Source organism: Ixodes scapularis, unplaced genomic scaffold, assembly GCF_016920785.2.
Source record: "Ixodes scapularis isolate PalLabHiFi unplaced genomic scaffold, ASM1692078v2 PGA_scaffold2__306_contigs__length_199485367, whole genome shotgun sequence".
NCBI classification, from domain to species: Eukaryota; Metazoa; Arthropoda; class Arachnida; order Ixodida; family Ixodidae; genus Ixodes; species Ixodes scapularis.
In genome coordinates, this window is record NW_024609857.1 from 160,167,725 (window position 1) to 160,195,690 (window position 27,966).

General features: G+C 44.0%; 2 protein-coding genes across 3 annotated transcripts in view; one reads left to right on the forward strand and one right to left on the reverse strand.

Moving 5' to 3' along the window:
- Window positions 1-807: 807 nt before the first annotated feature.
- LOC8039537 (mitochondrial carnitine/acylcarnitine carrier protein) lies at window positions 808-27,948 on the reverse strand. Of its 2 annotated transcripts, none has more exons than XM_029983913.4 (9): window positions 27,565-27,948; window positions 21,963-22,055; window positions 16,472-16,599; window positions 15,702-15,792; window positions 15,004-15,130; window positions 13,833-13,905; window positions 11,274-11,383; window positions 5,936-6,060; window positions 808-1,389 (listed from the first exon to the last, which is right to left on the reverse strand). In XM_029983913.4, exons 1-9 carry the CDS (start codon window positions 27,664-27,666, stop codon window positions 1,327-1,329), a joined length of 912 nt encoding a protein of 303 aa, XP_029839773.2. In that variant the 5' UTR covers window positions 27,667-27,948; the 3' UTR covers window positions 808-1,326. The 2 variants fall into 2 exon arrangements, with proteins under 2 accessions (XP_029839773.2, XP_040354371.1); XM_040498437.2 differs by lacking the exon at window positions 27,565-27,948 and adding an exon at window positions 26,842-27,373.
- LOC8039530 (succinate-semialdehyde dehydrogenase, mitochondrial) overlaps window positions 26,195-27,966 on the forward strand; it is a 29,715-nt gene continuing 27,943 nt past the window's right edge. The window contains exon 1 of the mRNA XM_029983912.4: window positions 26,195-26,325. Coding sequence (XP_029839772.2) covers window positions 26,320-26,325 — 6 coding nt within the window. The 5' untranslated portion in view covers window positions 26,195-26,319. The remainder of the gene's footprint in view (window positions 26,326-27,966) is intronic.

Here is a 27,966-nt window from a genome sequence, read left to right on the forward strand (position 1 = left end):
CGGGTCCGCATGCACTGTTACTCTGCAAAAAGCAGGCCCTCTTGGGATGACAAGAAAAAACCTAGCACCCCGAGTGCTGTTCGAACCAGCACTAGAAAGAGTTGAAAAGCCTGCCAAGCGCTCACTTCCGGGACAAGCCACTTCCGGTAGCTTCATACCTGTCTGCTCAATGCACCATCCAGTCCCCTATAGTAGAGATCAGTGCTTGCATTCCTCAGTTTCAGGTGTGCAGGGCTAGGAGGCAGCAATAAAGATTGCATGGCCACTTTCTCTCCTCCATCCATCTGTCGCAGAGTAACTCATATGTACTTTTCCCAATTGTTACATGTGTAGAAAAGACTTGCAAAGGGCAACATGAGGCTTTTTCTTATTTACAAACTAGGGTACATACTAGACTGGGTGATAATGATATAGTAAGTACATTTGGCAATGGTAGATTAGGTGTTTTTCTTTGTTTGTTAAGAGGCAAAATCCTGAATAGTATGGCAGTTCATTGTTTTAGCAACACATTATCTTGTACTTGGAGGATGTGCTTCCCTACACAGTACTAGTAGAAACATATTTCTGCTATTGAGTGGATCACAAGAAAAGTCTTTTTGTTTTTAAAACCTTGCTTGCACATTATGTGCTTAGGTATTGGCTGTACTAAAGTCATAGCAAACAAGATAGATGACACAATAAGATATGACATATACACATGGCCTGCCCCCATGACAATGCTGCAGATCATGTGGGATGCACCATCATTGTTAACTTTCTATTACACAAGTGTCTATAGATAGAGCAACTGAATGTGCGAAGAGAGTGTTTGAATACTTAAAAATAAGGCTTTATTGCACACCAAGGAAGTCCACAGACCCCCAATAAATGTACCCCAATAAACTATTTATTATATCAAATCTGGACTATGCCAATGTGGTCAAACTTTTGACTGGCTCACTTATAACTCAAAACAGTCCTACGGTGCATATGGGAGCAGATATGCTCGAGTGCTCACCGAAACCGGTATCTACGAGTATGCTCGCAACAAGGTGAATCTTACACTGGCGAGCCTCGCCCCAAACACAAAAAAAATGCCGCTAATAGAACTTCGGACATTCAAACTGTGTGTAGTCTGCCTTTCGTTAAACTTATCACAGAGCCTACCCGACGGACAACAAAACGAGCTGGATGGTTTGATGCTTGCGCTCTCGTCACTGTGACCGACTGTTAAGTGACGAGCGTGCAACGGCAAGCACACTTTCTGCCTCGCTGATATGCAGTCTCCAGCTGGAAGCCGGGCGTCGGACGGTGCCCAGGAACTCTTCTTCTAGACTGCTCCTTGGCTCATAAACCTGGAGCCAGCCAGTTCAGGAACTTCATGGCCACCTCGTACCCCATGAAACAGGCCTTTGGGAGGAAAAAAAAGAGAAAGACGATGTAGTGCCGCTCTCTGACCGCAACAAACTTGGCCGTGTGCTTGGTTTGCCTCCAAAATGTCGGGCCCTTTCTGCGTTCCGGAATACAAATTTTCACGAGGCAGCTATGGTCAGCAACAGGTTAAGAGTTCAGTAGATGCTCCACCTCGAGCACAAGCTTTCCACCCTCGATAACACTACGTCCCACGTGCAGCCAAAGAACAAATATGTGACGGAGGTAACGCTTTCAGTGGATTCATAACCTCTCGTCAACTATATAGAGAGTGTAACTATGATGCAAGTTGAATGAAAAGGCAGGGCAGGCCCCAGCTAGGTGCGCAACCCAATAAGCGTAATTCAGAAAGTTTGGCAGTTTGATTGATTAATGTTTTGCAGAAAAAAAAAGGCCATAGTTCCGCTACAATAAGCTCTGCTGTTTGTGTTAACGGGACCGCATAAAAGTGCCGCACGAATGTGGTTTGTATACCCAAAAAGTGAAGACGGCTGGAATCCCAATAGAACAAAGTTGAAGAATGCAGTACTACTGTCGAGAACGGTTATAACGAAATGGCGGCTACAGCAAAGCGATCACGATTTCCCATTCCCGTATGCACTTTTTCAATGCATTTGTGTCCAATTTTAGTGAAGGAAATTGAGCGGCTCCCGCAGATATAGTAAAGAGAAATTTTGTGATAATTTAAAAAAATAACAAAATTTGGAAAGTTTATTAAGTCTAGGACTGCCATACTGGCATGCCGTTAGGGGTGTTCGGAGCACTAGCGACAATGTTCTGGCAGAGATGACGGAGAGAGCCTAGATTTAAACATCTCCACGTGGTGAATGATGTTGACTGGGGTGAAGCTCTGGTGGTGCTGATACGCTGAGCCGCAGCATGCTGAGCTGTTCGTTCGTTTTCATCCATGTCAGAAAGAGAATGTGGGGAATGGAACGTGGTTATATTAGCATTTGAGCATTTGACCGCAGCGCCCTCTCGTCTATAAACGTTGAGCCAATGCATGCAAAGTTTAACGCGATTATATACGCATTTGACCGCAGCACCCTCTCCTGTATAGACGTTGAGCGGCTACATGCAACGTTTCATCCATGACATCCCCAGCTCTTGAGTTACTACCACATCTCAGAGCCCCCTACTTGTCCCGCTGTCGTGGCCGAGTGGTTAAGGTGATGGACTAGAAATCCATTGGGCAATGGGTCTCCCCGCACAGGTTCGAATCCTGTCGACTGCGCAAACATTTTTTCTTTTCTTAAGACGACAGATGGGTGGCAATCAATGTGAGCACAGACGCCGGACAAGGCTAGACCCTAAGGAGCTTCGCCCCTAAAAAGGCAGCAGTAATTACGCCTGCATTTGATTGTCGCGTGGCCAGCGTAGCGAGGAAACTGGGCGGAGAGGCGGACACGCTTGCAGAAGGTGAACGCTTTTGAGTTTTGACTCCTTGCATGCTGCAGCTCATTTTGCAAACGTGGCCCACAAACCACGTGACCCCGATCGAGTAGTTGCCCCATCTCTTAAATCTAGGCTCTCTATACCAACGACAGACAAGCCTGAGTACGAACTCGGTGCCATGTGCACTTCTTTGTTTGCTTCGTGATCCATGTCAGCATCTGATCAGTGAAATCGCTCTTGTACGAAAGTCTACTTCGCTCAAGTACCGATTCGGTAAATCATCGCCACTCAACGATGGAGAGTCCTGGCACCGCCAGCACCTCGATGAGGAAGATGAAGCCAATCTCCTAGAATAAAAAGTGTGCCATACTCAATGGAGTGTGCATAAACGTAAAGAATGCCGTCCAACGCCGGCGTCTTCCGCGGGGCCATCGCAGCTGTCGACACGGTCCGTATGCAGCAGGATCTTTTTTCGAACCTCCACGCTGTGTCGAAGGACCATGTCCTTCGACACCGTCCTCCGATCTAGCAGAGGACACATGCAGGGAATCCTTGAGCACTTTCTGCAGACTCGATAAACATGTGCTCCTGACAACCCGTGTTATCTTTTTATTTTTTTTCATGTTATTTGTATGAGTTCATATATAACGATGAAGCGGATATAGTGAAGCGATTTCCGATTCCCGTTGCCTTCGTTATAACCGATCGCGACAGTACAGTTGAACCTCGATTTAGCGAAGTCACCGGGACCCCCTAATTATTTCGTTAAATCGGGAACTTCGTAAAGTCGAGAAAGACATTCTTCGGGATAGGCTGTGCAGGGAATCCGAATTTGTTCGTTAAATCAGGAAACTCGTAAAATCGAGTTTCGTTAAATGGAGGTTCAACTGTACTACTGACCCCAGCATGAAATAACGATGCAGGAAAAATGCCACCGCAGCAGGGACCTTGTTTGGATAAAATGTTTTTAAAAGAGAGGCTCGACCAGAGCACAGAGCAAATGGTAGAGACAAAACTCCAGCAAGAAGGATAATGTAACGTGCAGTAACTTACCATATCAAACACTGGAGCATCACAGTTCATGCATGCTGTCGAGACTGGTTATAACGAAGTGAACGAGAATCTGAGATCACTTCGATATATCCGCTATTTTGTTATAACCGACTTCGGTTATAACAAAGTGCAAAAGGGAATGGGAAATCGTGATCGCTTCGCTGTAGCCGCTATTTCGACTTTGTTATAACCGGGCTCGACAGTACTCCAGATAAGCAATTAGATACTAACTATATTATATTTACTGGAACCCTAGTTACGGGATACTGATTCAATTGTCATTTATTATGAGTCGTTACAGTAAACCTCAAAGTAAAATATTATCAATTTTAATACGGCCCCATTCACAAAAATGTTGCATGCACGATCATGCTAGTTTAGCTGTGTTACAAAAATATTACGTTATGTCTAAAACAATTTTGAAATAATAAAATCATAACATAAAATATGGGCTTGCTCATTAAGTATTTAGAAAAATAATTAATTGCATGGGACTCCTAACTGACACTTTTCAAAAGTAGGCACCAACACTTGTTTGCCATTGCTTGATCACATACTCCGAGCATGTCTTCGACATAAGGCCTGCGTCATCGTTCGGCGTAAATTCTGCTCGGAGCTCGCATTGAAAACAAGTGCAGCGTCAGCATTCAGCGATGACACAATCCAATTACGCGCTTCTTGTCCAAGCAATGGCGTCTGCCAATGTTGCTCGATGAACTTTTTGAAAGGAGTATATTCAGAGAACTCTAAAAACCACACCACTATGCAGTTTCCATTCTTCCTAATTATTATGGTGCCCATAATTGCTGCAAAAGACAAACATTGGCACAATTAAAAGAAATATGAACAGAGAAAATCACTCGGGGGTTTGTAGGCATGTTCCTATTGGATGTTCACAAAAGCATAGGATTGTTGAAGTGTCTTTCTCATATATACAAAGTACATATCGTAATATTTGACGCATTAATAATGCTGAATTTCGATAAAATATCTTTTTTTTTTTTCCTCTGATGTTATCATTGCTAGTAAATTGTTATAGTGTAAGCAGGGTGGGACAGACCAAACTGGTTTCGGAGCAATTTCTGGAGCAGAAAATTCCGCATCTCGCAGCAGCTTAGGAGCAGAAATCCTACATTTTGGAGCAACTTAGGAGCAGGGAAACCTGCACTTTGGAGCACTAAAGTATAAAAAAAAAACATTTTGAAGCACCCTAGGAGTAACTGTGACATCCTTTCAAGAAATCATCTTAGCCAGTGATTGTACCATGTGTTACAATTTGAGCAAACTAGGTTTGTACTACAAGTGTTGGAAAGTATGGAATAAGCAGAGAAAGTATTACAAAAAGCGCCTTTGGCGCATCGGGATGCAGGAAGGATTACGGCAACCAAAGGACAACACAGAGAACACACAGAGAATGCACCACAACGAAACAGGCAAGCGCACGCTTCATTGGTTGAGGTCGGAAGGAAACAAAAGCATGTGTGCGCATCTGGAGGGTAAACAAACGCACGAGGCGCGCAAAGAGCAGACGGACTTGCACTCCGTATAGAACTTTACTGTCAAATATCTGAAATTGCACACAGAAAAGTATCGACTTACAGAAACAAATTTCGATTAAAAATGGAAGAGCACGACTCGGCAACATAAATGTTACATGCTACGTTGCATTATACATTGTACATGTGCAATGTATGATACATCAAATTCATTGGATGGATGAATGGACAGATACTGCTGAACCAAGGAATCGGGTGGCGGCTTGAGCCACTTGGCAACAGAATAGCCACAGTTGTCTATTGAGCTTTCACTTTTCGCTAAATCTAGCGTTGCCGTGATCTTTGGCGCAGCGTGGCACTATTTTGGTTGATTTCACGCGTTTGTCGTCGATAGGCGCAGAACATCGTGAATGTATCCAAATGGCACAAAATGGCGTAGCTGTCCTACCCCTGTGTAAGACTGTAACCACCACAATATTTTCCATAACAAAAATGAATGTCCAAAAGGGTGGAAGGAACACAGACAAAAACCGTGCATGACAGCTTGAGTCAATGCGGTGGCAAGCGAGACGGCGACTCACGGCATTGGCCGGGAAAGCACGAATCATGACCGGAGCGGTGCCCTTGTACATCCCACGAATGCCGTCGGTCCGCATCACCTCTCGGAACACGTCCCGTATTCCGTTGGGGTACATGCCTTCCGGAGCTGTGGAAGGAAATCGGAGCACTCTTCAGTTTCCTTTGTCGCCTACTCGAGACTTAACCACCTTTTCTCCGGTTCTTTTTACGACTACCGTATTTTCCGGACTACGGTCTGCACCTGGTGCATAGTCTGCAAGGGCAAGATTTTTTCGTCAATCGGACAACCGTACATATTGGTCAAACTTTGGGAGTCGCCTCGGTAATACGGAAGACTTGGCAGGTATGACTCTGTTATTCGTAAAGTCTTTCATGTCATATCACAGTGAACAATCTAGAAAAAGCAAAACCTCGTATAGTTCGCACCTGTCTGCACCAGGTAAAATATCGGATTTTAAACATGTATTAGTCCGCAGACTATAGTCCGGAAAATAAGGTATGTACTATACTAGTCACTGACAAGGTGAGAAGGGCAGGGAGGGAGCTTCGGCTGCCCAGCCTCCAGTGCTAGCTTTCCACCTTTGACAACGCTTGCGTGCGTTGAGCGCGCATGCAGAGCCAAAGCACAGCAGAAGACATGCGTTGAAGGCCGGACGTTCAGAAGACACGCCCTGTCCTTCTCACTCTGTCGGTGATTATGGCAAACTTGGTTCGTGTCAGGAAACCTGTACGAACCAAGTAAGTGCAAACATTTTTTTGCCGTTATTTACAAAACCTTGTCACGCACGTAGCGGGTACCATCTGTTCAGGAATGCTCGCAAGATTTTTAGAATATTATTCACTCTAGCAATCATCGACAGATTTGTGCATTGATACGGTGTGTACATTTTAAAATGGTTCAAGTTATAATAAGCTTTCACTCCCTAAGGTAATTCCAATTTCACCCCATAAAGGTGCCCAGATTTAAGAATGTAGGATTGAAATTATTGCTGGTTTCAACATTCATTCTGTATGCCTCAACTTCAAAAATGCAGTGTATTTTTGAAGTTTGAAGCATTCGTTCTGTATGCCTCAACTTCAAAAATGCAGTGTATACTTCACGGTGTATCTATTTGGGAACAAAACCTTATTATTTGGGAACAAAAGCTTATTATTCGGCATACGCATGTTAAATAAAGAGAGCCAATCACTGAAAAAAAAGAAGAAAAAAAAGAAGAAAAAAAAAGAAAAAAAATCACTGAAAAGAAAAAAGAAAAAATTGCAGCAAAAGTTGCTGCAATGTATTGCAAAGGCATGCAATACATTGCAGCAACTTGTTCACTGTAAGAGAAACAATCTCTTCACGATAGAAGTTTGAACTTTTTTTTTAAAACAACCCGCTTGAATCGGTGTGCTCACCATAAAAATTCCCAGACTTTTACCATATTTTTTTTTTCTATCTGGCGACATTTCCTCAACTAATATGGAGAAGAAAGGTCTCATGTAACCGGAGTGATTTCAACACAATGAATCTCTTTCTTAATATGCTGGCTGCATTCCAAATCTTACTCGAACAGATCCGAGTTACTCCCACAGGCCACATCCTGTGATAACGCAGATAAAGCGACACCGGACCCCAGCAGGTTTTCAAACGCCAGTATAGAAAACCTGTACTCCGGACGAAGAGATCGAGTAGATCTTGAAAAATGGCTTTTGCAGTGATGTGATTGGTTTCAGCCGTTTTGGATCACCTTTTGGAGCAGCCAAAACAGTGTTTCGGAGCAGCGAAAAGTGGCTTTTGGAGCAGTTTTTTGTATAAAAATAAAAATATTTGTTTTAAGTGCTGTACAAAGGAAGGGCACTTTGCTCGCCACAATAAACAAATTATGGTCAAGTTAGACGACCTGTGAGTCTTTCAAGTTGTTAACTGAAATGCCAATGACACAACATATCTTGCAATGCTTCAGTTAAATTATACATATATATGTACCCGCTATAGATAAATAAGAACCAAATTGCACATATTAAATTTATTTGAAAATGATCAGCTTAGCAGTAAATATGAAAGCATAAACTTCACTAGTTATATAATATAATAAATTGAAGCAGTATCCGACTGATGAAACACTTAAAGGGACACTGACACCCCCCAAAATTTTTTTTTTAATTTTTTGCCAGGCGCTTTATTATGGTGTCGGAGGACTACCCATTTAATATTTTGCAACAGAGTAGCGTATTTTTTTAATAAAGCCAAAAGACGCAACTGCTCGGAACCGAAACCCGACAGAGGTCGGAGAAGTGGAGAGAAGAGAGTGAGTGGCGGAAGTCACGTGGCTACACCCGACCGTGTGTTTTTTTTTTTTTTTTTTTTTCTCTTTCCCGGTAGCAGACGACATGCGGCGTATGGGAACTGTTCGCCGTGGGATTCTTTTGCAGTTATGTACGTTCCGCTCGTTGTTCTGTAGTCCAAGATGAGTTGTTTTGTACACTGAGGAGTTGGAGATGAGTAGTGAGTGCCCGTGGTGAATCTTGATCGGCTCCGAAAAGAATACACCCAAGATGTTGCGTGAAGAGCTGGCTCACATGTCCCGCGTCCGAAACAGAAGTGGCATTGTGCGACAGAGTTTCCGAAAGATCAACGGGATCGGGACCAATGGCTGGCTGCAATTCCTGTAGATCATTTACGGGCATCTCGGAAAGCGGACGCTACCTGATTTATATGCTCCTTGCATTTTGTGGAAAGTGATTACATTGAGTTCGCAGGTGTCAAAAAGGAAATCCCATACCATTTAATTCAGCGACGTGCCGTCCACAACATTTGTTTCTTATATTTCTTTTTTGTTTGTTTCTTCAGTAATAATTGTAAAAAAAAAACAGAAATGTAGACATCAAAAAATATTTGAAAAAAAAAAAAAAAATGGTTTCACGGGGGATCGAACTCGGTCCTACCGCGTGTGAAGGGGACGTCTTTCCCACTGAGCTACTGGGGCATATCGAAATTGCGGTATCTCTTTCCTTAGTAATAATTCAGCCGATAAACTGTAAGTTGGAAAGTTTTCTGCCAATTTTCCTCTAGCAAAAGCACTCCCGGGTCGAAGTCGGGATGCACCACGCATTGGCGACATTCTCACCTAGTAAAGAAATCGTACGCGTGCATATTCAACTTGAAGTAGACACGTCGCGCTTGAGGTTTGCGCGAGCGATGTCTTCAGCCACAAGAAGGGAGCGACGGCTCGGCGACGTCTTCGTGCAAATCGGCTTGGTGGTCGGGCGTGTCGAACGGGATGAATACCAATTCTTTTGACCAGTCCCAAATCTCTCTTTTAAAGGCAGACAAAATTCGCCGGTACCGCGAACGACAGTTCTGAAATAGAGGTCCCACGCCCGTCGTCCGCTGCCATCGCCGTCCCTGCGAGTCCCACGATACGCGAAACGACGCACGCACAGAATGTTTCCGGTTGTCTGTGGCACTTTTTTTTCAATTAACGTATTTGCAGCTTTTTAGAAGCCGCAAAAAATGGGTTTCATATTTTTTTCTATTTTTAATATTCAGTGTGTGCCTTCAGTGACCCACGACTTTGATTAAATTTGGTGGTCGCATCGATACCTTAGAAAATGGCCCGTGACCGCGGAAAAGAGAGTGAGCGAGACTCGAACCGGCCAGTTCTTGATCGGCGGTTTTCGGGCGGAAAGAAACCGAATTTCGAGCCGCAAATTCTGTTCTGGGTAGTTGAGCTCTCATATGTCACATACAACTAAAAACCTCGGCGAGCATAAATACCCTGTCAGTGTCCCTTTAACTACTGCAATGCAATACGAAACTGTACATATGAAAAAGGTGCAGTACGACTGGTGGGCGCTTTTCCTTTTGCTTGTTGAAGCTTTCTGCAAGGCTGCTGCAAGCCTCGCTTAGCTTTCGGCAAGTAATGAATGTCCACTTTCAATGTCTCCAAAGAGACATTGAGACATCTCACAAGTGTACAGTGCTGTAGGCGTTGCCGAGCAATTCCAAAACGTCTCCCACCGTTTTGCTGGTTCCCGACACGCCAGATTTTCGTCAGAAGCAAGCAAATGTAAAGCAATGAATTGCAAGCGTCCCGGCTGGTACCAATGTCGTGCAATCATGTTCGCATGCACGTGAGGGCAACTTCGGCAGCTTGCAGTTGCACGCGCTTCGTTATGCAAGCGGAGACGGCTGTTCGATCGAAACCAAAACCATGCCACTCCGCTCCGTCGCCATCTGGTCCCCAAAATTGTATGCAAAATGTAACAATCCAGCATTAAAAAAGAAAAACAGTCCAGCGGCGCGTGCTTACCAGGCCAGTATGCGAGGCACAAGCTAATTTAAAAGGTTAAAAAGCGAAAGCAAAACAAAGACAATAAAGCTAATAAGAAAAAAAGAACCTGAGCGCGTCAATGCAAGACATCGCGAGTAAGGGTCAAAAAGTTCTTGGAGCGCTTTGTGCAACAACTGCACTCAAGATAAACAAGCGCGCTGTGCGAGTTCAGCGTGCAGACATTGCCTTTTTTTGCTTTAGCTAACTTCTCTTAAACTTTCTTTTGCGACAGACTTTTCACGTACCGGGGTCCCTCTCAAAAGAAAGCCCACCAAGAGAAACCTAGGTAAACAGTACTTCGACACAACAGCCTTTGAGCTAGAGGGATTTTTGTAGTAGCGTTTAATTTAAACAAGGACAGGATTGCTGATTTCCCTGCAGCGGTCCTTACGTTTCATTTTAGAAAGCGCCATATCTGCAGCAATGTGTGGACGGGAACACCCGACGTCATAACCACGGTGACTGGAAGGCAGGGACCAAAAATAGTTTTGCCACGGCCGTTTCTTTCAGAAGCGAGTGCTTCAGATCACAAGTAACTCCCAATGCGCAAAAACGTGGTTTCGTTTTACAACATAACGGCATGGCTGGTACCCGGCAAGCTAGCGTCGGGGCGTCCATATACGCTTGCATCTATCGTTAAAATATTTTCAAGAGGATGAGAGACGAAACCCATGAGAGCGCGAAATGAGGAACGGCGGGAAAAACCATGCAAGACCGGATGGGCGATTGATGCAGCATACTTTCTGTCGGGCGGCCGCTTGCGCCACCTAGCTCACGCATGCTCAATTACGGTACTCAGTTTAGTTTCGGTTTTGAAAGGCGACGGAAATTGCTCCTTTGGCGCAGGCTTGGCGCAGATTACCAATATTTCGGCGAAATGTAGCAGGATGTAGCAGGGTTAGCCCCTTGGCGCAGTTTGGCGGAATTGGCGCAGCAATCACATCACTGCTTTTGTCTCTTTAGTATGGAAAATACTGCTACAGCAAGGCATTGAGCACGACAACGTGCAAAGTTGGGGTCTTGCCTGTCTGTAGCCTTGACTTGAGGACGTCGGGGGGAATGGCCACCATCCAGTTGAAGATGCCAGCCATGCCCCCGGCAAACAGGGTCTTGCCTACACTGAGATCTGAACGACTGCAAATAATCACCGTTGCCAGGAAATTAGGACAATCTGCTCCGAGGAAGGTTAATACTCTTGCTACGAATGGTTCTAGAAAGATCAAGCATTCGTTCTGTATGCCAAAAGGCTCGGCATGTCACAATTAAAGCTGCTTCAAACATTTGCACTTCGGCGTGATAGACTACGTTACAATTCCTTGAATTCCGGTACGAAGCATTGCGCAGGCTTCAGTTGCCGTGGCAACCATCTCGTGGTAAGCAGTTACAACTCGTCACACCCGAATGCGAATGTTTGAACCAGCCTTTGGTGTACATACTTCTTACAACTTAAGTTCTGTGACAGAAATGAAGTTTTGGAGAAAAAGGCTCATACAAGCTTTCAAGCAACTTAATATGTTTTTGTTTCATCACTCTATTTCCTTTGGCCTGATCTACTATATGGCACCACGGTTAAGCAAAAAAAAAAAAAAAAGGAGCTGCAAAGACATCTTGAGCAGTTTCCTCATAAAACAAAAGCAAAATTTTACATAAAATTTCTAAACTTATTTACATAATGTACCAGATATGAAACTAACCAAATTTTTACTCCAAAATCTAAGCAAAGATAAATTTTTGGTCTGGGCATGCAATCAGCTAATTCATAATTTATACACAATTTTAAATTAACTCGACTGTATGTCAACCCCCCTTTCCTTATAGCGTGCCAGCAAAATGAAAACCAAAAATTGTACCCAAAAGCGCATCCCACTCTGCTTTGTAAAAAAAAAAAAAAGAAGTTTTAAATTTTTTTGGATAAATTTTTCTATTCAGGAACTGGTGAAATCACATAACCCAAAAATGTACCGACTTGGCAGAGTTCTGGCTGAACAATTCACGTTCCCAGTTGTATGCTGAATGACCTCACAAAGAGTTGTTTTCACCAATGCACATGATAAGAAAAATGCCACGCTGATCACGGAGACATTAAAAAACAAAAAAAAAGACTGTAAAATGCTGGTTCATTCACTCCACAACTGGAAAGGCATAAATCATTCAGCTCGAACACTGCCGAGTCAGTACGAATCAGGGTTACGTAAAGTCACCGAAGCAACAGTCAACCATTAGAATATGTAAAATAAAGCTGATCTTGACCAGACCAAATATATACCTGTGATCAAAGAATTCAACAGGTCCCTAAACGTCAGGATGTTCTAGTACAGTAGAGATTTGGTATCTACACATGTACAAAATAATATTAAAAAAAAAAAAAAAAATTGAAAGGGTGTAAACTGCTAGCTGAATGCTGCCTTCGCTAGGTGTTTCTCGAGTTTGGCGGACATTCGCTGAGGAAGTGAGCGTCATGGTAAGTTGGCAAATTAACTAAAATCTGTTATAAACTTTTCATACTTGTTTAGCCCAATTTAAAAATTGAGTGCAAAAAGCGGGCTGCAAGCCCTGCCCACAATGACGCTCAGAAGAGTGACTTAGTCACTCTTCCAAGCGTCATTGTGGGCAGGGCTCGCGACGTGCTTTCTGTGCACAATTTTCAAATCAGACAAAAAAATTTGAAAATTGATTAATTAATATCTTTAACACTAATGAACTTTTGCATTTTCTTTTAATCGGTCTGGCCTCTAATAGCAGTTGCCCTCCATTCTGAAATTGCAACATGACCCATAAAACCAATTAGAAAGTTAATAAACAAGATTTAGTTAATTAGCCAACTTACTATTCCCTCAGCCAATGTCTGCTGAACTCGAGAAACACCCAGCAAAGTTGGCATTCAGCTGGCAGCCTGCACCCGTTTTTGAAAATTCTGTTTCCATTAAAGAATATTAACCCATATATTGTGCAACTGTTTAGATCACTGGTTCTCAATCCCCCGATATTCTGGGACCCCTTCTGGATCGGCAAAAGTGATGGGAAACCCCATCCGCTAGGGAGGATTGGGAGGTCTCGAAGAATTGCAATGACGAAAGGGTGAATGAAAAACACTGACTGTGTGCAAACCAATTTTGGAGCTTTGAAATGGACAATAATCAATCCTACTCACTTGGCACACATGGTTAGGTCTAAATAGCTTTGTAATAGAGCCAGCATCAAGAAAAAAAAAAAGCTTGAATGCTCTGCTCGATTGACTGTCGAGGGCTCCGGGGACCACAAAGGGTCTGCAGACCCCCATGTGAGAACCACTGGTTTAGATATTACATCTAACAGGCTGAGAGCACTTAGAATTTTACTTTTAAGTCTAATTTTCCCCTACATCATAGACTCTATATTTCCCAATTCAAGCAAACAATAGCTTCCACAAACAACAGTAATGGTGTCTTTGGTTGGTCTGGACCGTCTTCCTCCCATTTATCCTCAAACAAGTATCTCGTGGTAGAACTTAGGACACGCTATTGATCCCTACCCCCCTTTAGGATGTATCACCTTTTGCTGCTTGAAAGGATAATCAAGGGGGTGAACATGTTTTGATCTTTACCTGCCGCCTTCAGGCAAGAGGGCCCGCTGAAGCCATTCGTAGCTCATGAAGTACATGCCGCTGGCTGGAACATCTGCACATAAAAGAGCAGTACAGTCCGTGACTGTAATACAGCAAAGTTTCTACCGACCAACATGCCGTCGGCAAAAGAGTGCATTTGCCCATGTCGGGAGTCGGCACTGTGCATAAGCAGAAATCGAAGAGAAGCCTCTGCACATGTGCTGCACAGACAGCAGCGCCACCGCGGCGGCGTTACGTAAGAGCCATGTGTTGGCTTATACATACTAACTCTACCCTTTGAAAATATTGGTAGTATATGAAGACGCAGCTTGATCCTTGGAATCCTAATGCCATAAAAATTGTTCTCCACCACTTGAAGCAGTGGAGAAGACCAAGCACAAAGAGCATGATTTGGCCGAGAGTGGGATGACGACCACCGATTAAACACTAATGCATGTACACATTCAGTGACAAGTAAAGAATTCAAGAGCAAATGACCCTCACAAGGATAAATATTACTCTGCCAGCGAATCGCTTCAACTCGTTTTCTTGACGGCAAACAAACTTTTTGTCAATATGGCAGTATGTCTAGCATTGAGGCTTCTCACAGCAATTGTTTTGCTCTTTACTTCCCCCGGGTTTACGCTGCAAATTCGTAGAGTGCCAGCTTTCATTTGCAAAGGTGTCTAAAGGGCGGTATGAAAGCACTGTGGTTAATGGACTCGAAGTGGTCACGCTGTGTGAAATGTGCGTGCTTGTTCAGGTCCTCCGCCGAGATATACTTTTTTTTATAGTAGTTGACATTGAAGATAGTTTAGAAGCACGTCAACAACTAAGCAAAAGTGACATTTAAGGGAATAGGTTTATACTAACAGCTCTTATAAAGAAACTAAGTGCTTTAAGAATCTACAGTTGCAAAAAGGACCAGAAGTGCAGGGCACTTCTTCCGAATGTCCAGGCTCCAGGCACGCACTCCAAGCTCACAAGATGCCGAAGTGTTACCGAAGGTAGGAGGCTCACACTGGAGGTAAGACAAGTGAAAGGCTTCCCTGCCGCTCTTATCCCGTCAGTAACTGCGGGGGAGAATATACCAATTAGTGTTCCAAGATCCAAGGTTACGGGGGCTTTTCTTTGCACTGCCAGTCCTCCCAAAGGAGAAACTGCGACCCACCACGAAGCAGGGTGGCGGCCGTGCCCTTGTAAATGCTGCGGATGCCGCCTTCCCTGTATAGCTGCTTGGCACAGTCCACAGGTCCAGCGAACCGGGCTTTGCTGCTGTCTGCACTGGCCTGCTGGACCTGAGGGAGGGGAGGAGGGGAAGCGGCAATGCAATGCGGTTGACCAGGAGGGAATGCGCTGTTGAGTCTCCAGTTCGGAACGACCATTCCAGTCGCAGTTCCGAGGTAAACTTTTTTAAACAAGCAGATCTATCGTTTGGATGCTGGTTTTTCTAGATCTTTTCATTTTGCCATACTAATAGTTGAGATGGCATAAAGGGAAGACGATAAGGAAAGGGATGAATGATGCCTGGCTTCGAGGCTCGGAGAACATTGAGAAAAAACAAATGAGACCGAATACACTGAACATAACCTGTGCCTAGTGGGAAGGCCAACAATACGTGTACGGTATCATATTTTCTGGTCTATAAGTCGCACCCCCCTAGAGAGACCTCAACCCACCCAGAGCCAGCAAATTCTTTGGATTCTGTCCCAACATGTGGACAAATTGGAAAACCTAACAATTCCCTCTTACTCTCGTTTATGCGAGAAATGGCACCACTGTAAGAAGCGCTCTTGCCAGTTGCTTATTTGAGTTATACTCTGCTTTTTTAATTTTGTTGTGCCACCACTTTATTTTGGTTAGACTTACCTGTAGAAGGCACTTGATCCTCTCACCAGGAGCCATAATGGCAGTTGTGAAGACTCCGGACAACATGCCAGCGGCAAACAACTGCGGTAGCCTGGAAAATGAAGTATCGGCAAATCAGTAACGTGAGGTCATCCTATGCTGAAGCTCGTGCGCTGAGCTCAAGCAGCTTTCAGCACACAACTAAACTAGCAGAGACCTTCCTTCCCATTACGTTGCAGAATTCCTTTTGCAACCCAGTCCTAAAAAGCTCTTTCCACTGCTCTTTCATTTTATACCAATATGTTCCAATTTTCGGTAACTGTGCAGAGCAATTCTGCTTGTGACATTCAACAGTAAACTCCTCTGGTAGATTCTAAGCAAGCTAAAAGTACTCCTCCTCAAGCATGCAAATTCTGCTAACAGATCCCGATCAAGTTGGTTGTCTTCTGCTCGTTGATTTAAAGCAGCACCGGCCCCATGGAGCACTCCCAGTCATGCTGCAACCTCTCCACCAAACTCAGATCTTAGTGGAAATCGTCAGTAGCAAGCTACATCAGTTTCTATCAACCAGCACCAATTATACCACTTTTTTTGCGCAATGCATGCATGCCAGCGCCTGGCCATACAACTCGGGCGAGAGCACCTTCCATTGGTCAAGTTGGAGCATGCCTCGCACAGCAAATTTGTTTCAACCCTGAAGTTTGGCTATGGTCTGGCTCTGCGAGTGGAACTCACCACAAACAAAACTTTCGCCCTGTTGGCAAATTGATTACAAATGGTTCTGCACTTACGTCAGGTCATCCTCGGGGTGTTTCTGCTGAAGCTTCTTTCCAACTCCAAAGCCGAGGAAGCAAACGGCAAACATGGGGGTCACCCCCGTCAGGGGTGCAGCCATGCCCTTGTAGAGGCCCTTGAAGCCCTGGGGCAAGACATTTCTTTTCTCAGATGGCGTCTATATGTGGGCAATGAACGCTAACAGCATTGGGAAGAAATGGGATGGCTGACTAAAAGAGGCCAGTAACAAGACAGGGAAAGATAAAGCGTGTAATGCCTTGAAATAATTAATTTAATTTAATCATTTGTCCAATTAATCTCATTTTCTTCTTTCATAAAGTTAAATCCAACCAGGAATTAGTGGGGCAGAGGCTAAAGTAAAAGCGTGCAAGAGAGGAAAGGGTAAGTGCACTACTCTACATGGTTAGTATGAACATGACATCAGCAATTTTTCAAATTTAGCTCCTTTGATACACTTATATCCCATTCACATGGCAGCATAAAGCTACCTTTTGTTAAGGTTTTTTTAGGGAGCTGGAGATTTTTATCACTGGGCACATAAAGGCCCCATTAACTAAGAAAGAGTCTATGTTAAAGTGAGATCACCAGCCTCCCTTTACAGCTACAGGGTGTAGTTTCAAACCCAAGAGCTCGAAACAAAAAATGACAGATGTATAAATGTATGCTGTTTAATGTATTTGCTACTTGTAAGTAGCAATTATTGGATTAATGTATGCTGTTCAATGTAATTGCTACTTGTAAGTAGCAATTATTGGATTAATTAACAACACAAATGTGATGGAATACGATAGCGAGAAACTTATACTCACGCTAGTTCAGATTCAAGTTCAAGCATGAACTTCAACTAGCAGGTTCAGTCATCATGCGTTCCGTTGAACGTGTCTATTTCAAAATTATGCCCACTTAAAATACAGCCCGACGGCATACACAAAGAACACCATCGAGCTTGAAATTTCATATGTTATCAAACTCACTTCCAAGCATTGGCATGTGCTTCTCAAAGTGCATATGTTTGGTGGTGTAAGACGTTTATTTTCAGAGGTCTTAAAGGGAAGCACTTCATTTAAGAGTTAGCTTGTACGATGCCTGCCGCCAGTGGTTTCTTGTGTAACAAAGCAAAACAACAGCAACAATAAACTGGTTCTTTGCATTTATAGAAATACACTGCCTGGAATCTCGGCCCTGTTATGGTGGCCACAATAACACACCTGTCCGAGGAAGCCAACTGCACGAAAAGATGACAAACCTTTTTCAGGACAGCATACGCGGATGCGTTGGCGAATCGTTCGTAGACAAACCTTTCACTTCGAATAGATATCTCAGCTTCTTCATTGGACCGCATTGAGGTGTGCATTGCACTGCTTGTTCAAGCTCATACTACTCCATCCATCATGTAAAAAGGGTTTTCTTCTTCGTTCATGCTAGTTCACATGACGCAAATCGTTATGATTAGGCCGCTACAAAGAGTATGACCAGTACCACCCATCTATGCATTCATCCTCCATTTATTCACCGTGCGATACCGAACGCTTTTTACTAAAGGCATCTCTAGCTAAGGGAGCTTAGCGAAAGGTACACTTACGCTGCTGTGTGAATGGGGTATAAAAAGCACAATATTTTATCACTTAAGTTGGTGCTGCAGACCAAGCTTTCCCACTTGTGGGATGGTCACGGGTGGTGGTAACCGAAGGGTTCAGCGGCGGTCTCTAATCGGGAGACGCCAAGCCTACTCCCACACCCCGCAGCTTTCTCTCGAGAACACCGCTACGGGTGGGTCCGAACGTCAGCCGCACAACTGATCGCTTCTCTAAAAAGGAGGAGCACGTACCACAATAGGACTGGGTCCAACGGTGTTTATTGGAACACCAAAAGACACACTGTCCCCAAAACCCCTGCGTCGACAAGGTCAGATGAAAAGGCTCACCCTGTCGACACTGTCCCGAGAGCGCAGTCCAGAGCGGGCAAAGGAAGTCCTTCGCGACACGTCCGATCTCTATCGCATCCGCGGGAGGAGTCCCCCACGTTCCCGATGTCGGGAACGTGCGTCGACCTCCTCCCACCGCGGGCGTCGTCCTCACCCAAAACAACCAGGTCCCGGATGAGCAGGGGGACGGAAAAAGGTCCCCCCGGGAGAGAGTGAGGAGGAGAGCCCCCCAAGCCAGGCAGCTCTCCTACGCTTCACGAACAGATTCGAACTCACGGCAACCAGGCCGCGCGTCCCGAACCACGGCCGCCATCGGGGAAGGGCGACCAACGGTCCCCACACACTATACTGGTTTAGTACTTAATTTTTCAATGAGATAGAAAAAAAGCCAGAAATGGCTTGTTTGTGCCAACTGTGCCACACTCCATACCTCTAAAGAGCCACTGACAGGTAAAAAATTGAATTTCTTTTGTATCGGCTAGTTAAAATCTAGTTTAAAAAAATGAAAGACGTTCACAACACCCTGTAACGCCGAATTAGAGCACAGCTCTTGAGGAGGAGGAGGAGGGAAGGGTACTGAGGGGAAGGTATATCCCTCCTCCCTCCTCCTCATCCTCCCCTCCCCTTCACCTCCTCCTCCTCTCATCCTTCAAGCTCCTCTCCTACTCTCATCCTCCTCCCCCCCTTGTCTCCCTCCTCGCACGTTGCATCATGGGAAATGTCCCATAATGCACCGCGCAATTACGCTGACAGCGACGGCGACGCCGCTCAAGCCGGAAACGGGCGCCTAAGATCTGCGTTTTTAAAGGAACATTATGACATTATAACCTCGAGAACAACCAGACATTTTCAAGAACCATCATTCTCAAGAATAACAATTTGAGGCCCTCCAGCAAACACTTAGAGTGCCTCCAACCATTGTCCTTACAAAAATAATTCTTGGAGTCAATGAGAGGCCTGCTAACCATTTCTCAGGATGAAAATCAGCAGTGAGGGGGTGGGGGGGTATGAGGATCGGACGCGGATTTCCGCAAGTCCGGATCGACATTTTTGTCAAGGTGGCCCATAAACATGTGCAAAGTGTAGAGTGAATAAGTGAGTGACAATAGGAAGTGCATCATTGAATGTTTTGTGGGAGCAAATTACTCTCCTAGAAAAGAAAAAAAAGCCAATAGGGAAGAAAATTGTTTCTGACGCCAAGTATGCCTCGATTCTCACAAAAGATTGCTTTAGGGTTTTCTATCTCGCCAAAAATGCTGTCCCCTAAGAAAAGAAAAGAAAAAAAAACGCAGGGGCATTAATTGCCCAGGAAAAAAGTTTTCTTGCTTGGCAGGGAAAGAGCGGAAGACGTTCTTCGGACAAAGAAAACCCAAAATGTGAAAGCCACAAGAAAGTGAGAGAAGCTTCGTCGACGAGTAAAACTTGGCCTGTGTGTTCTTGTATTTTTTTTTCTCTCTACAATTAGCAAGTTGCTGCTATGTGGTTTATGTCGTTCAGAGCGCACAGTTCCATTTTTTTTTTCTTTTTTTTTTTAGCTGGAATCATCAGGAGGTACTACCATTATTGAATATTGTCATACTCTCCCAGTGGTGTACTCATGTCTTACCACATATAAACGAGTACTTCTATGTGGTGATTGACCACCTTTCCTTTCCTAGTTTTTTAGTTCAACTTGAATAAACTGACAATGTTATTAGTCTGTCTTTTATTAATTTTAGAAGAAAAAAGAAAAATGCATCTGCTTAAAATAAATTTAAAAAGCAAAAAAAAATATATATATATTAATTTTTTTTTTTTTTAGCACATCTTTTGGGTTGTGGGTCACAGACACCAAGGACAATCTCATAACTGCGATAATCTTTGCAGCGACGTGAAGTGTCTCTCGAATAACGGTTGCTTATAAGTATATGATAAAACAAAATATGATAAAATTACTTTCACCTCATTCTTATTCGAAAAATTCTTTGTACAAAAATAAGCAAACAGCTTATAGGGTACCATCCAGACGCTTCTTTTCTTCATTCACGCTTGATTTCATAATATAACATGAATGCATAGACCAGGGGTTCTCAAACTTTTTGGTCTGGCGGAACCCCAGGAAGCCTCAAAAGCTGCCGCGGAACCCCTCCCACCCCCCCCTCCCCCCTCTCTCCCTCCCTCTCCCTCTCCCTCTCCCCCCCCCCCCCCCCCCCCCGCTCCATATTTGGCGACCGAGAAGCAACAGATGCACAATTATAGGCAATTTTGCTTGTGTTGCTTCCCATATATCCCCCACCATATCAATCACGATATCAGTACAAAGTGAGATGAAGGCGCTTTGCATGGTCCTGCCGCGCAGCCTGCGGCATGGGGGGAGAGGGTTTGCAATTTGGGTGTTCACGGAACCCATGAGACCAGCTCGTGGAACCCCTGTGTTCCCCGGAACCCAGTTTGAGAACCCCTGGCATAGACAATGGGTTAGAGAGGGCTCCTAATTTAGTGGATGCGGTTCAGATGCGGATGCAAAATATACATGCCTTGCACTGACGTCACATCATCCATTTCACACCACCACGCAAGAGAGAAAGGGGAACGCTGCCTTTGTGTGAATTTTGAGTGATGGGTTAATCCTCTATAATAGCGAGATCTGAGCAAATCTGGGACACACAAAAGAGAGCCCCAGTGAGAGGGGAGTTCCTCCTTTGCCTCTTCTCTGGTGGTGGCTGGGGAGCTGACAGGATGACGTCAGGTGCAGGTCAAGTGCGGACGTGGTTCGGGTCCGGGTAGAAGGTTTGCGGATGCGGATGATCAAACTCTTATCCGTGCAGGGCTTTACCTGTCAAGTCATATAACACCTGAGACTGTGGTGGAAGAAAGTGGAAACATTTTAGTAGAAGGAACAAACACAGAAAGGGACGTCTCAAACTCAGCTGAGTTTGAGACGTCCCTTTCTGTGTTTGTTCCTTCTACTAAAAAGTTTCCAATTTCTTCCATCACGGTCTCAGGTGTTATATGACATGTTTAGTTATCACCAGCTCGCCTGCACACTCACTGCCTTTTCACTTTACCTGTATTTACTACTTGATCAATGCTATCTCAGACAACCCCATTTATTTAGCGTCCAAGCAATACATACTCTCCCAGAAACAAGAATGCAAATTGATTCTCCATGCTCGGTTATCTCGTATGGCAATAGTTTGAGTCTTGAAGTGAAACGGAAAATGTCATATGAGGGCAGGTCATCTGTGTAGTGGTTTAACCCCTCTAATACTGAGATCACATCAGACTGGTAATGGCACATCATGGGTGCTTGTCGAACCCCTCGGGAGGCTGATCCTGGCATGCCTCAAGGTAGCCAATGCCCATTCAGCTGCTCGAGATGAAACAGGAACCGAAACTAAGCAATAAAAACGGAGTGGTAAAAATTTCGGTTGTGTGAGATACGATGCTTCAACTTCGCTTCCAATTTTCCTTAGGTTATTTGTTTTTAAGGATGTGCACTGAATACTGTGTCAATTAAAGATCATTATATGTGTGTAGCAGCCATTAAAAATGATGACTAACCTCTATGGTGAAATTCTTACCTCTCTAACCACAGTTTTCCTGGCACAGTCAAACGTTCCGGCATAAAGAGGCAATTCCCCTGGGGCTGGCCTGGGCATGGTCTGTAGTCGTACCTGACAAAATGAGAGAGGGACGACAAAATGAGTTATCCTACTAATTGTAATTGCCACTTCTAGTCAACTTTTTACAACAATCACGAAATTATTATACCAAGCAAAAGGATGGTGCAAGTAGTATAGGCAAAGCACACCATGTAGACAATATGCAAGCCATGCAGAACTGTTGCAGCTACCAAACTTTCCCCATTCCGTCTTGTAACAGGGGAACATGCTGCGAGTGTTTTTGCAGACTCTCAACAAAGTACATGACTGCTAATGGACTGAGCAACTGTTATAAACTGCATTCTGTTGCAACAAAAATTGAAACAATAAACTTAGGCAGTTGGATTTTTTTTTATTTAGAACCACCAGTAAGCACCTACCGAATAAATATTTCTAAATAATCCGTTTAAAAACAGTCATAAAAATTTAAATGAACGTCAATTATTTATTTTGATTTTCTTCCCATATACGTAAGTACTGAAGACTTGACATTAGTGTAGCCAGTCATATGGTAATATTGCGCCTTTGTGAATATGCAATCAGTTAGGTTCATACAACAAAACAAAAAAGGGTACCTATACAGCTGTGCCTCTGCTCACTTTTGCGCATCACTATCTGCTTCTTTAGATCCTTTTCCCATGCTTTTTCATGCGACCGAGTCATATATGTTCATGCAGTATACCGACAGACACTAGCTTGCCCTTCTGTGTTTTTGAATAAACTTGAGTTGCAAGTGCACTTTCTCTTGTTCGACTTGTCTATGATCTCAGTCTTTTTCCGCACCCTTCCCAATCAGCGACATGAACCAACTGGCCCAATGATCCACTCTGCTATCATTCTTATTCCTATTAGTAGGATAAAAAAATAACAAATCTTAATTCATGATTGAGTACATGGTATCCTGTCTTTGCTTTACACTTTCTTTTGAAAGTCCAACATTCTTCGCTCATCCCTCTAATACAAGCTGACGCAACACACAACACGATTTTCGTGGGTGTTGTCCCAAGCCTGTTTGCAACTGGATATCCCACTATCTCAAAGCAATGACCCCTGGCTTTCAGAGTTCAAGAAACTAGGCGGAGCTGATAAACCAAATCGTAAAAGTTGACAGCATGTGCGTAAGAGGTTTACTTCAGATAAAATGCAATCAACATAGCAAGGTGATACATTTTAATAAGTCCCAGGATTAAATAAAAATTTAACAACCATTATACTTTGTTCCTGGTTGAAGTCAATGGTGAGAATGAGAATGAGCTGGTGGAGATCAAGCCCATTAAGTCAAAGACTGTGACATGAGATATTAGTTTGATAAGCTGATGAATTCACAGGTACAAATAGAACTTGGAACTTGGGCTATGCTGTACGATCGCTGCTGCAAAACCAAGGAATGCCGACCAAACCAAGCATTCCACGCGAGTGCCGTCCCCGGCCTGGTTAGCGCAGAGCCGCAGCGGAGTTGTCGAGCACGCACAAAGACTACAGTTTCCGCAAATCCATGCCGGCAGCGGCGGCGTAGCAAAACAGGCTGGTGATATCAATCTATTAAAGACAAAAACAAACAAACACAGTAGCTGGTGATGTAACAAAATTATGAACATTAGTAGAACTACATAATGTAGGGGTTGAGCTCCTAATATATGCACAAAGATTATATTCAATAAAAAATGGCGATAGTTTTCAGGAAACTAAATAGGTACAAATGTGAGTGGGATGAGAGGCTCATAGCCAAGCAAAATGAAAGTGTAATTGGGCCAGCCATTGCAGTGTTCACACTCCGGAAGATGACCACGCTCAGCCGCATATAGCAGTGGTGTAGCCAAAAATTTCTTTCGGGGGAGGGGAGGAGAAGGGGGGAGGGGGGGGGGGGCTGAAAAGTTTCCCCACTGGCTCTGCCACTGGCCACCCAAGCAGCCACCCAAGCAGCAACATCCCTGGAATGTTAGGACATCTTAAAGACATTCCCAGGGCTAAATGTGCTACTAGGGCAATCATCAAAAAAAAATACTGCCCAGAAGGAACATTCACGATTGCCCATATGTAGCTTGGTATTTACCTCATCGTTTTACTCGTGTTCCCATTTTTGCCTTGTGCAATGTTTTACAGTGTTTAGACAATCCTTATGGGGAACATATCAGACAGTACCAGAACCTATTTAAAGCACACTCCTCTGCTCCCTTTCCAGGGATGGCCCCATAGTTTGGGTCCCGAGGAGCTCGAACTTGCTTTTTGAGGCAGAGATTATCTCGCGCAGACCAGCAATCAAAGGGTTTGGGGCCACCTTCAGTGTGGCAAGAGCTCATAATGCACAAAAAGGATCAGCACAGACAATCACACTTTTAGTTACATATTTTGTAGAAAGCAGTAAAACATGTAACTCCCCCATTAAAGGTTGTGGCGGAAAAGCTGCGCCTTTAGATGTGTTGAACTAACAAACTTTAAATAAGACTGCAGTCACAAAGGGTCCAAAGTCAACCATGTTTCAAGACTAGAGGTGTTCCTCATGTCTCTGCAAAACTATTATAGAAAAAGAAAAAAAAAGTAACTTACAAAATTTAACAACTGAGGGTGTGCCAGGATTCCAAACTAGGAAGGTATCATTGTACAACATGTCACCGAATTATCGTAACAAATAGCAGCTGGATGCAGCCTTTTTGACACGATTCTGGATTGAGCAGGACAAGGGAGCAGCCTTCTGACAGGAGTCAACCCAAAAGCAGACAAGCAGCAGCATGAGGCAGGAACTGTTTTTGCTAATTTATTTTATTGTTTTACTGGACGTGGAGTGCACAGTGTGACAGTGTCCAGCGAAACGTCCCCCTCCCCGAAGAGAATGCGTCTCCCTCTACGGAGCGCAGATGAAAGCAGCATTCGTGAGTTTCTTAATGTCAAGGCACACGGAAGACACCAACAACTGTCAAGGCTTATTCCTAACATCTGCTACAGCAGGTGGCCAGTCGAGAATAGATGACTAGGCACGGCAATGCTATCATGGTCGGAATTCCAGAGACGAAAACAGGTCTTTCCATTTTTCTATACTATACTGTTGTACCCACTAGCCACTGAAGAGGTGAGCACAGCAGGGGGCGCACCTCTTTCGAACGCCCCACCTCCAGCATGCACTCCTTGCCTTTTGCCGTGCTTTGGTTGCGCGTGCATGCCCGAGCCTCACGAGATGCCATTAGAGAGCTCATGCTGGAGGCAGGGCAACTGGAATGCCTCGACTGACCACAGAAAGAATAAAACAAACTCGGGACAAAGGACAACAAAAATGTTTTTGTCAATGTTTGTTGTCCTTTGTCTCGAGTTTGTTTTATTCTTTCTGTGGTCAGTCAATCTTACCAACAGACTCTTCAGCTGATTTGAACCTCCCAAGTGTTCTCATCCTATCTGTGACTAAAGAAACATTTCCTGCAGAAGGGTACCCCTCATTTGTCGCCTTTGGGGAGTGAAAAGGGAACAAAGTTTGGGAAAGATAAAAGTGCTAAAAAGACACAATAAGAAGACAGAGTGAGTAGACGTACAGGCGAGTTGGTTTTTGTTACATTTCAAAAATGTGTAACAAAAAGAAACTGACTTTTGAAAGGCTATATATCTGTGACATAATATAGGATTGCTGTAAAAATAGGGTATTTAAAAAAGAAAAGAAAAATCCATGCAATTGTTCAATAGCTGAAATTCTCACTCACAGTTACATCCTACAAGCTGCAGAAGTTTACTCTTAAAAAGGCAATTAGGCTAACACAGTTTTTGTAACTGTATAACTGAAGTGTACATTTACAAATGTACCTTATTAAATATAATTACTCCCCAAAAAAAAAGAAATAAATATATCTACCGTAAAATAGTAAAATACCGGACAAGCGCCCACTCAAACTTTGGAGATAATCACAAAAAAATGTGGGATGGGCCCTTCTCCGGTCTTTAATTTTATATATAAATGTACTGCGTGTATTTTCTCAGATCCTATACTATTTTGGAAATGGGCGCTTAGTGTGGTGTAAGCAGATGCACGGTATTCTACGGTAAGCTATATGTTTTAATTACTTCCAAATATTCAGTACAAGGTTGTAAATTCAGCACTTTACTCGTGGCAAGGTTTGATGCAGTGGCAAGACATAGCACTGACAATTTTGAGAAGCAACTGTAAGTGGACTAATTACAATGGACATTTTACAAAGCTTCTAAAAGTAAAACCGTTTATGATTAGCATGCCACAGTGAATGAAATGCACTGAATAGAACCAGAACTGAAGCAAGGAAGTGTCATATGACTCCGGATGCTCGTAAGTAAATTTCAGAAAGATTAATTAGTGTTTTTCACCTAGCAACGTTCCCCACATTGTTCACCGACACGTTTTCCTGGTAATCATGCGGGTACATATTGCAGGAATGTTTTGAGCTACTGTTTGTCGGTGCACTAATTGCAACGAAAAGATAGCTAGTTCTGAACCTGCGTAAATTTCGGACACTTAGAAGTGCCTTTTTAAAATTGCTGTATATCGAAATGCTATCACTTCATCAGATATCTGCCCTAGTATAATTTGTAAGAATAATTCGTAATCACGCGAAGATGCTTGTCATAGCTGACAGGTGCCATACTTCCCCAGGCTTCGCTGTAGATGCAAGACAATTTACAAGCAAGTCTACATGCAGCTACTCACATGTACACATGCAGTACATGTGCACTCGCACATGCATGTGATACAGTGCAAGGCGCGTGCGAAAGGTACGAAAAGCAAACAATTCCATCTCGAAGAATGAATGGACAGTGGATTATTTCATTCATCTGAACCTGTTACCTTGATGGTGTCGAGGGGGTGTCCCGAAACCACGGTGCAAAATCCGCCAAACCCACCAGCGATGAAGTCCTTTGTGGGGCTTATTTTTTTCTTGCCCGACATTTCTTTTTCTCGGCAGTTTGAAGTCAGGCGTTGACGACTATCACTGACCACAAACAAGGTTCAGGCGCACAGTTTCTTTTTACGCTAAAAACTGCTTCAGACTTCTTCTTCGCCAGGGCTCGCGCACAACCATCAAGTTCACACAGCGCCGCTCACTGAGCGCCAGAGATTGGACCGCCTCTACTCCAGCTCGCGCACTCCTCTGCACTACACTGCACAACGAAGTAGAGTCAAATGAAATAAGGTACCGTGCAACCGGGCTGAATTCAAGGTAACATAGCTTGGACAGTGTAGCAGCGCGATTTTCTCCTGCACCGACGAGCATTTTCTATTTATTTTTCATTCAAGCTTTCTCTTGGATCGATAAAAGAGGCGACGGCACTTCCGTTTCAAGCAATCAGTGCAACAAGTGGCGGCACGTGCGATATCTGTTAGATGACGTAAAGCTTGTAGAGAAAAGTACGTACAGTATAAGCACCCGAGAATGATAACGATATGATATGATGAAGGATAGGTGCCCTGTAATTCCAAGTAGCAAGGTCAAGAGTCGAGATTTACCGTCCTCCTGAACTTGCGTAAGATATTAGTTAGAAGTGTGGAGTACTTAGACGGAAACCTTACCTTGATCGTGTCAAGGGGATGTCCCGTAAAGATGAGGCAGATCCCGCCGAAGCCACCGGCGAAGAAGTCCTTGATCGGACTGATTTTCGGTTTCTCGGACATCGTGTCGTGACGTTTCGAGTCGTTGACAGACCGCTCCGATCACTACTCGAGGTTCCAACTTGGCGTCACTCGGCCACTCGGTTTGAGCTTGTTTTCTCAAAGACAAAGTTCCGAATGAGGAAGGACGAATACGGAAAAACGGGAAAACTGAAACACCACATGCACAAAGATTATGAAAAAGAAGTGGGCGGGGCAACTTCAATAGATGGATGGATAAAACTATTATTCAGTGCTTTATGGATGGATGCACAGGTGCCCACTCTGGTGCTTACAGTCCGCAGTCCAGTAATTTTTTCGGAT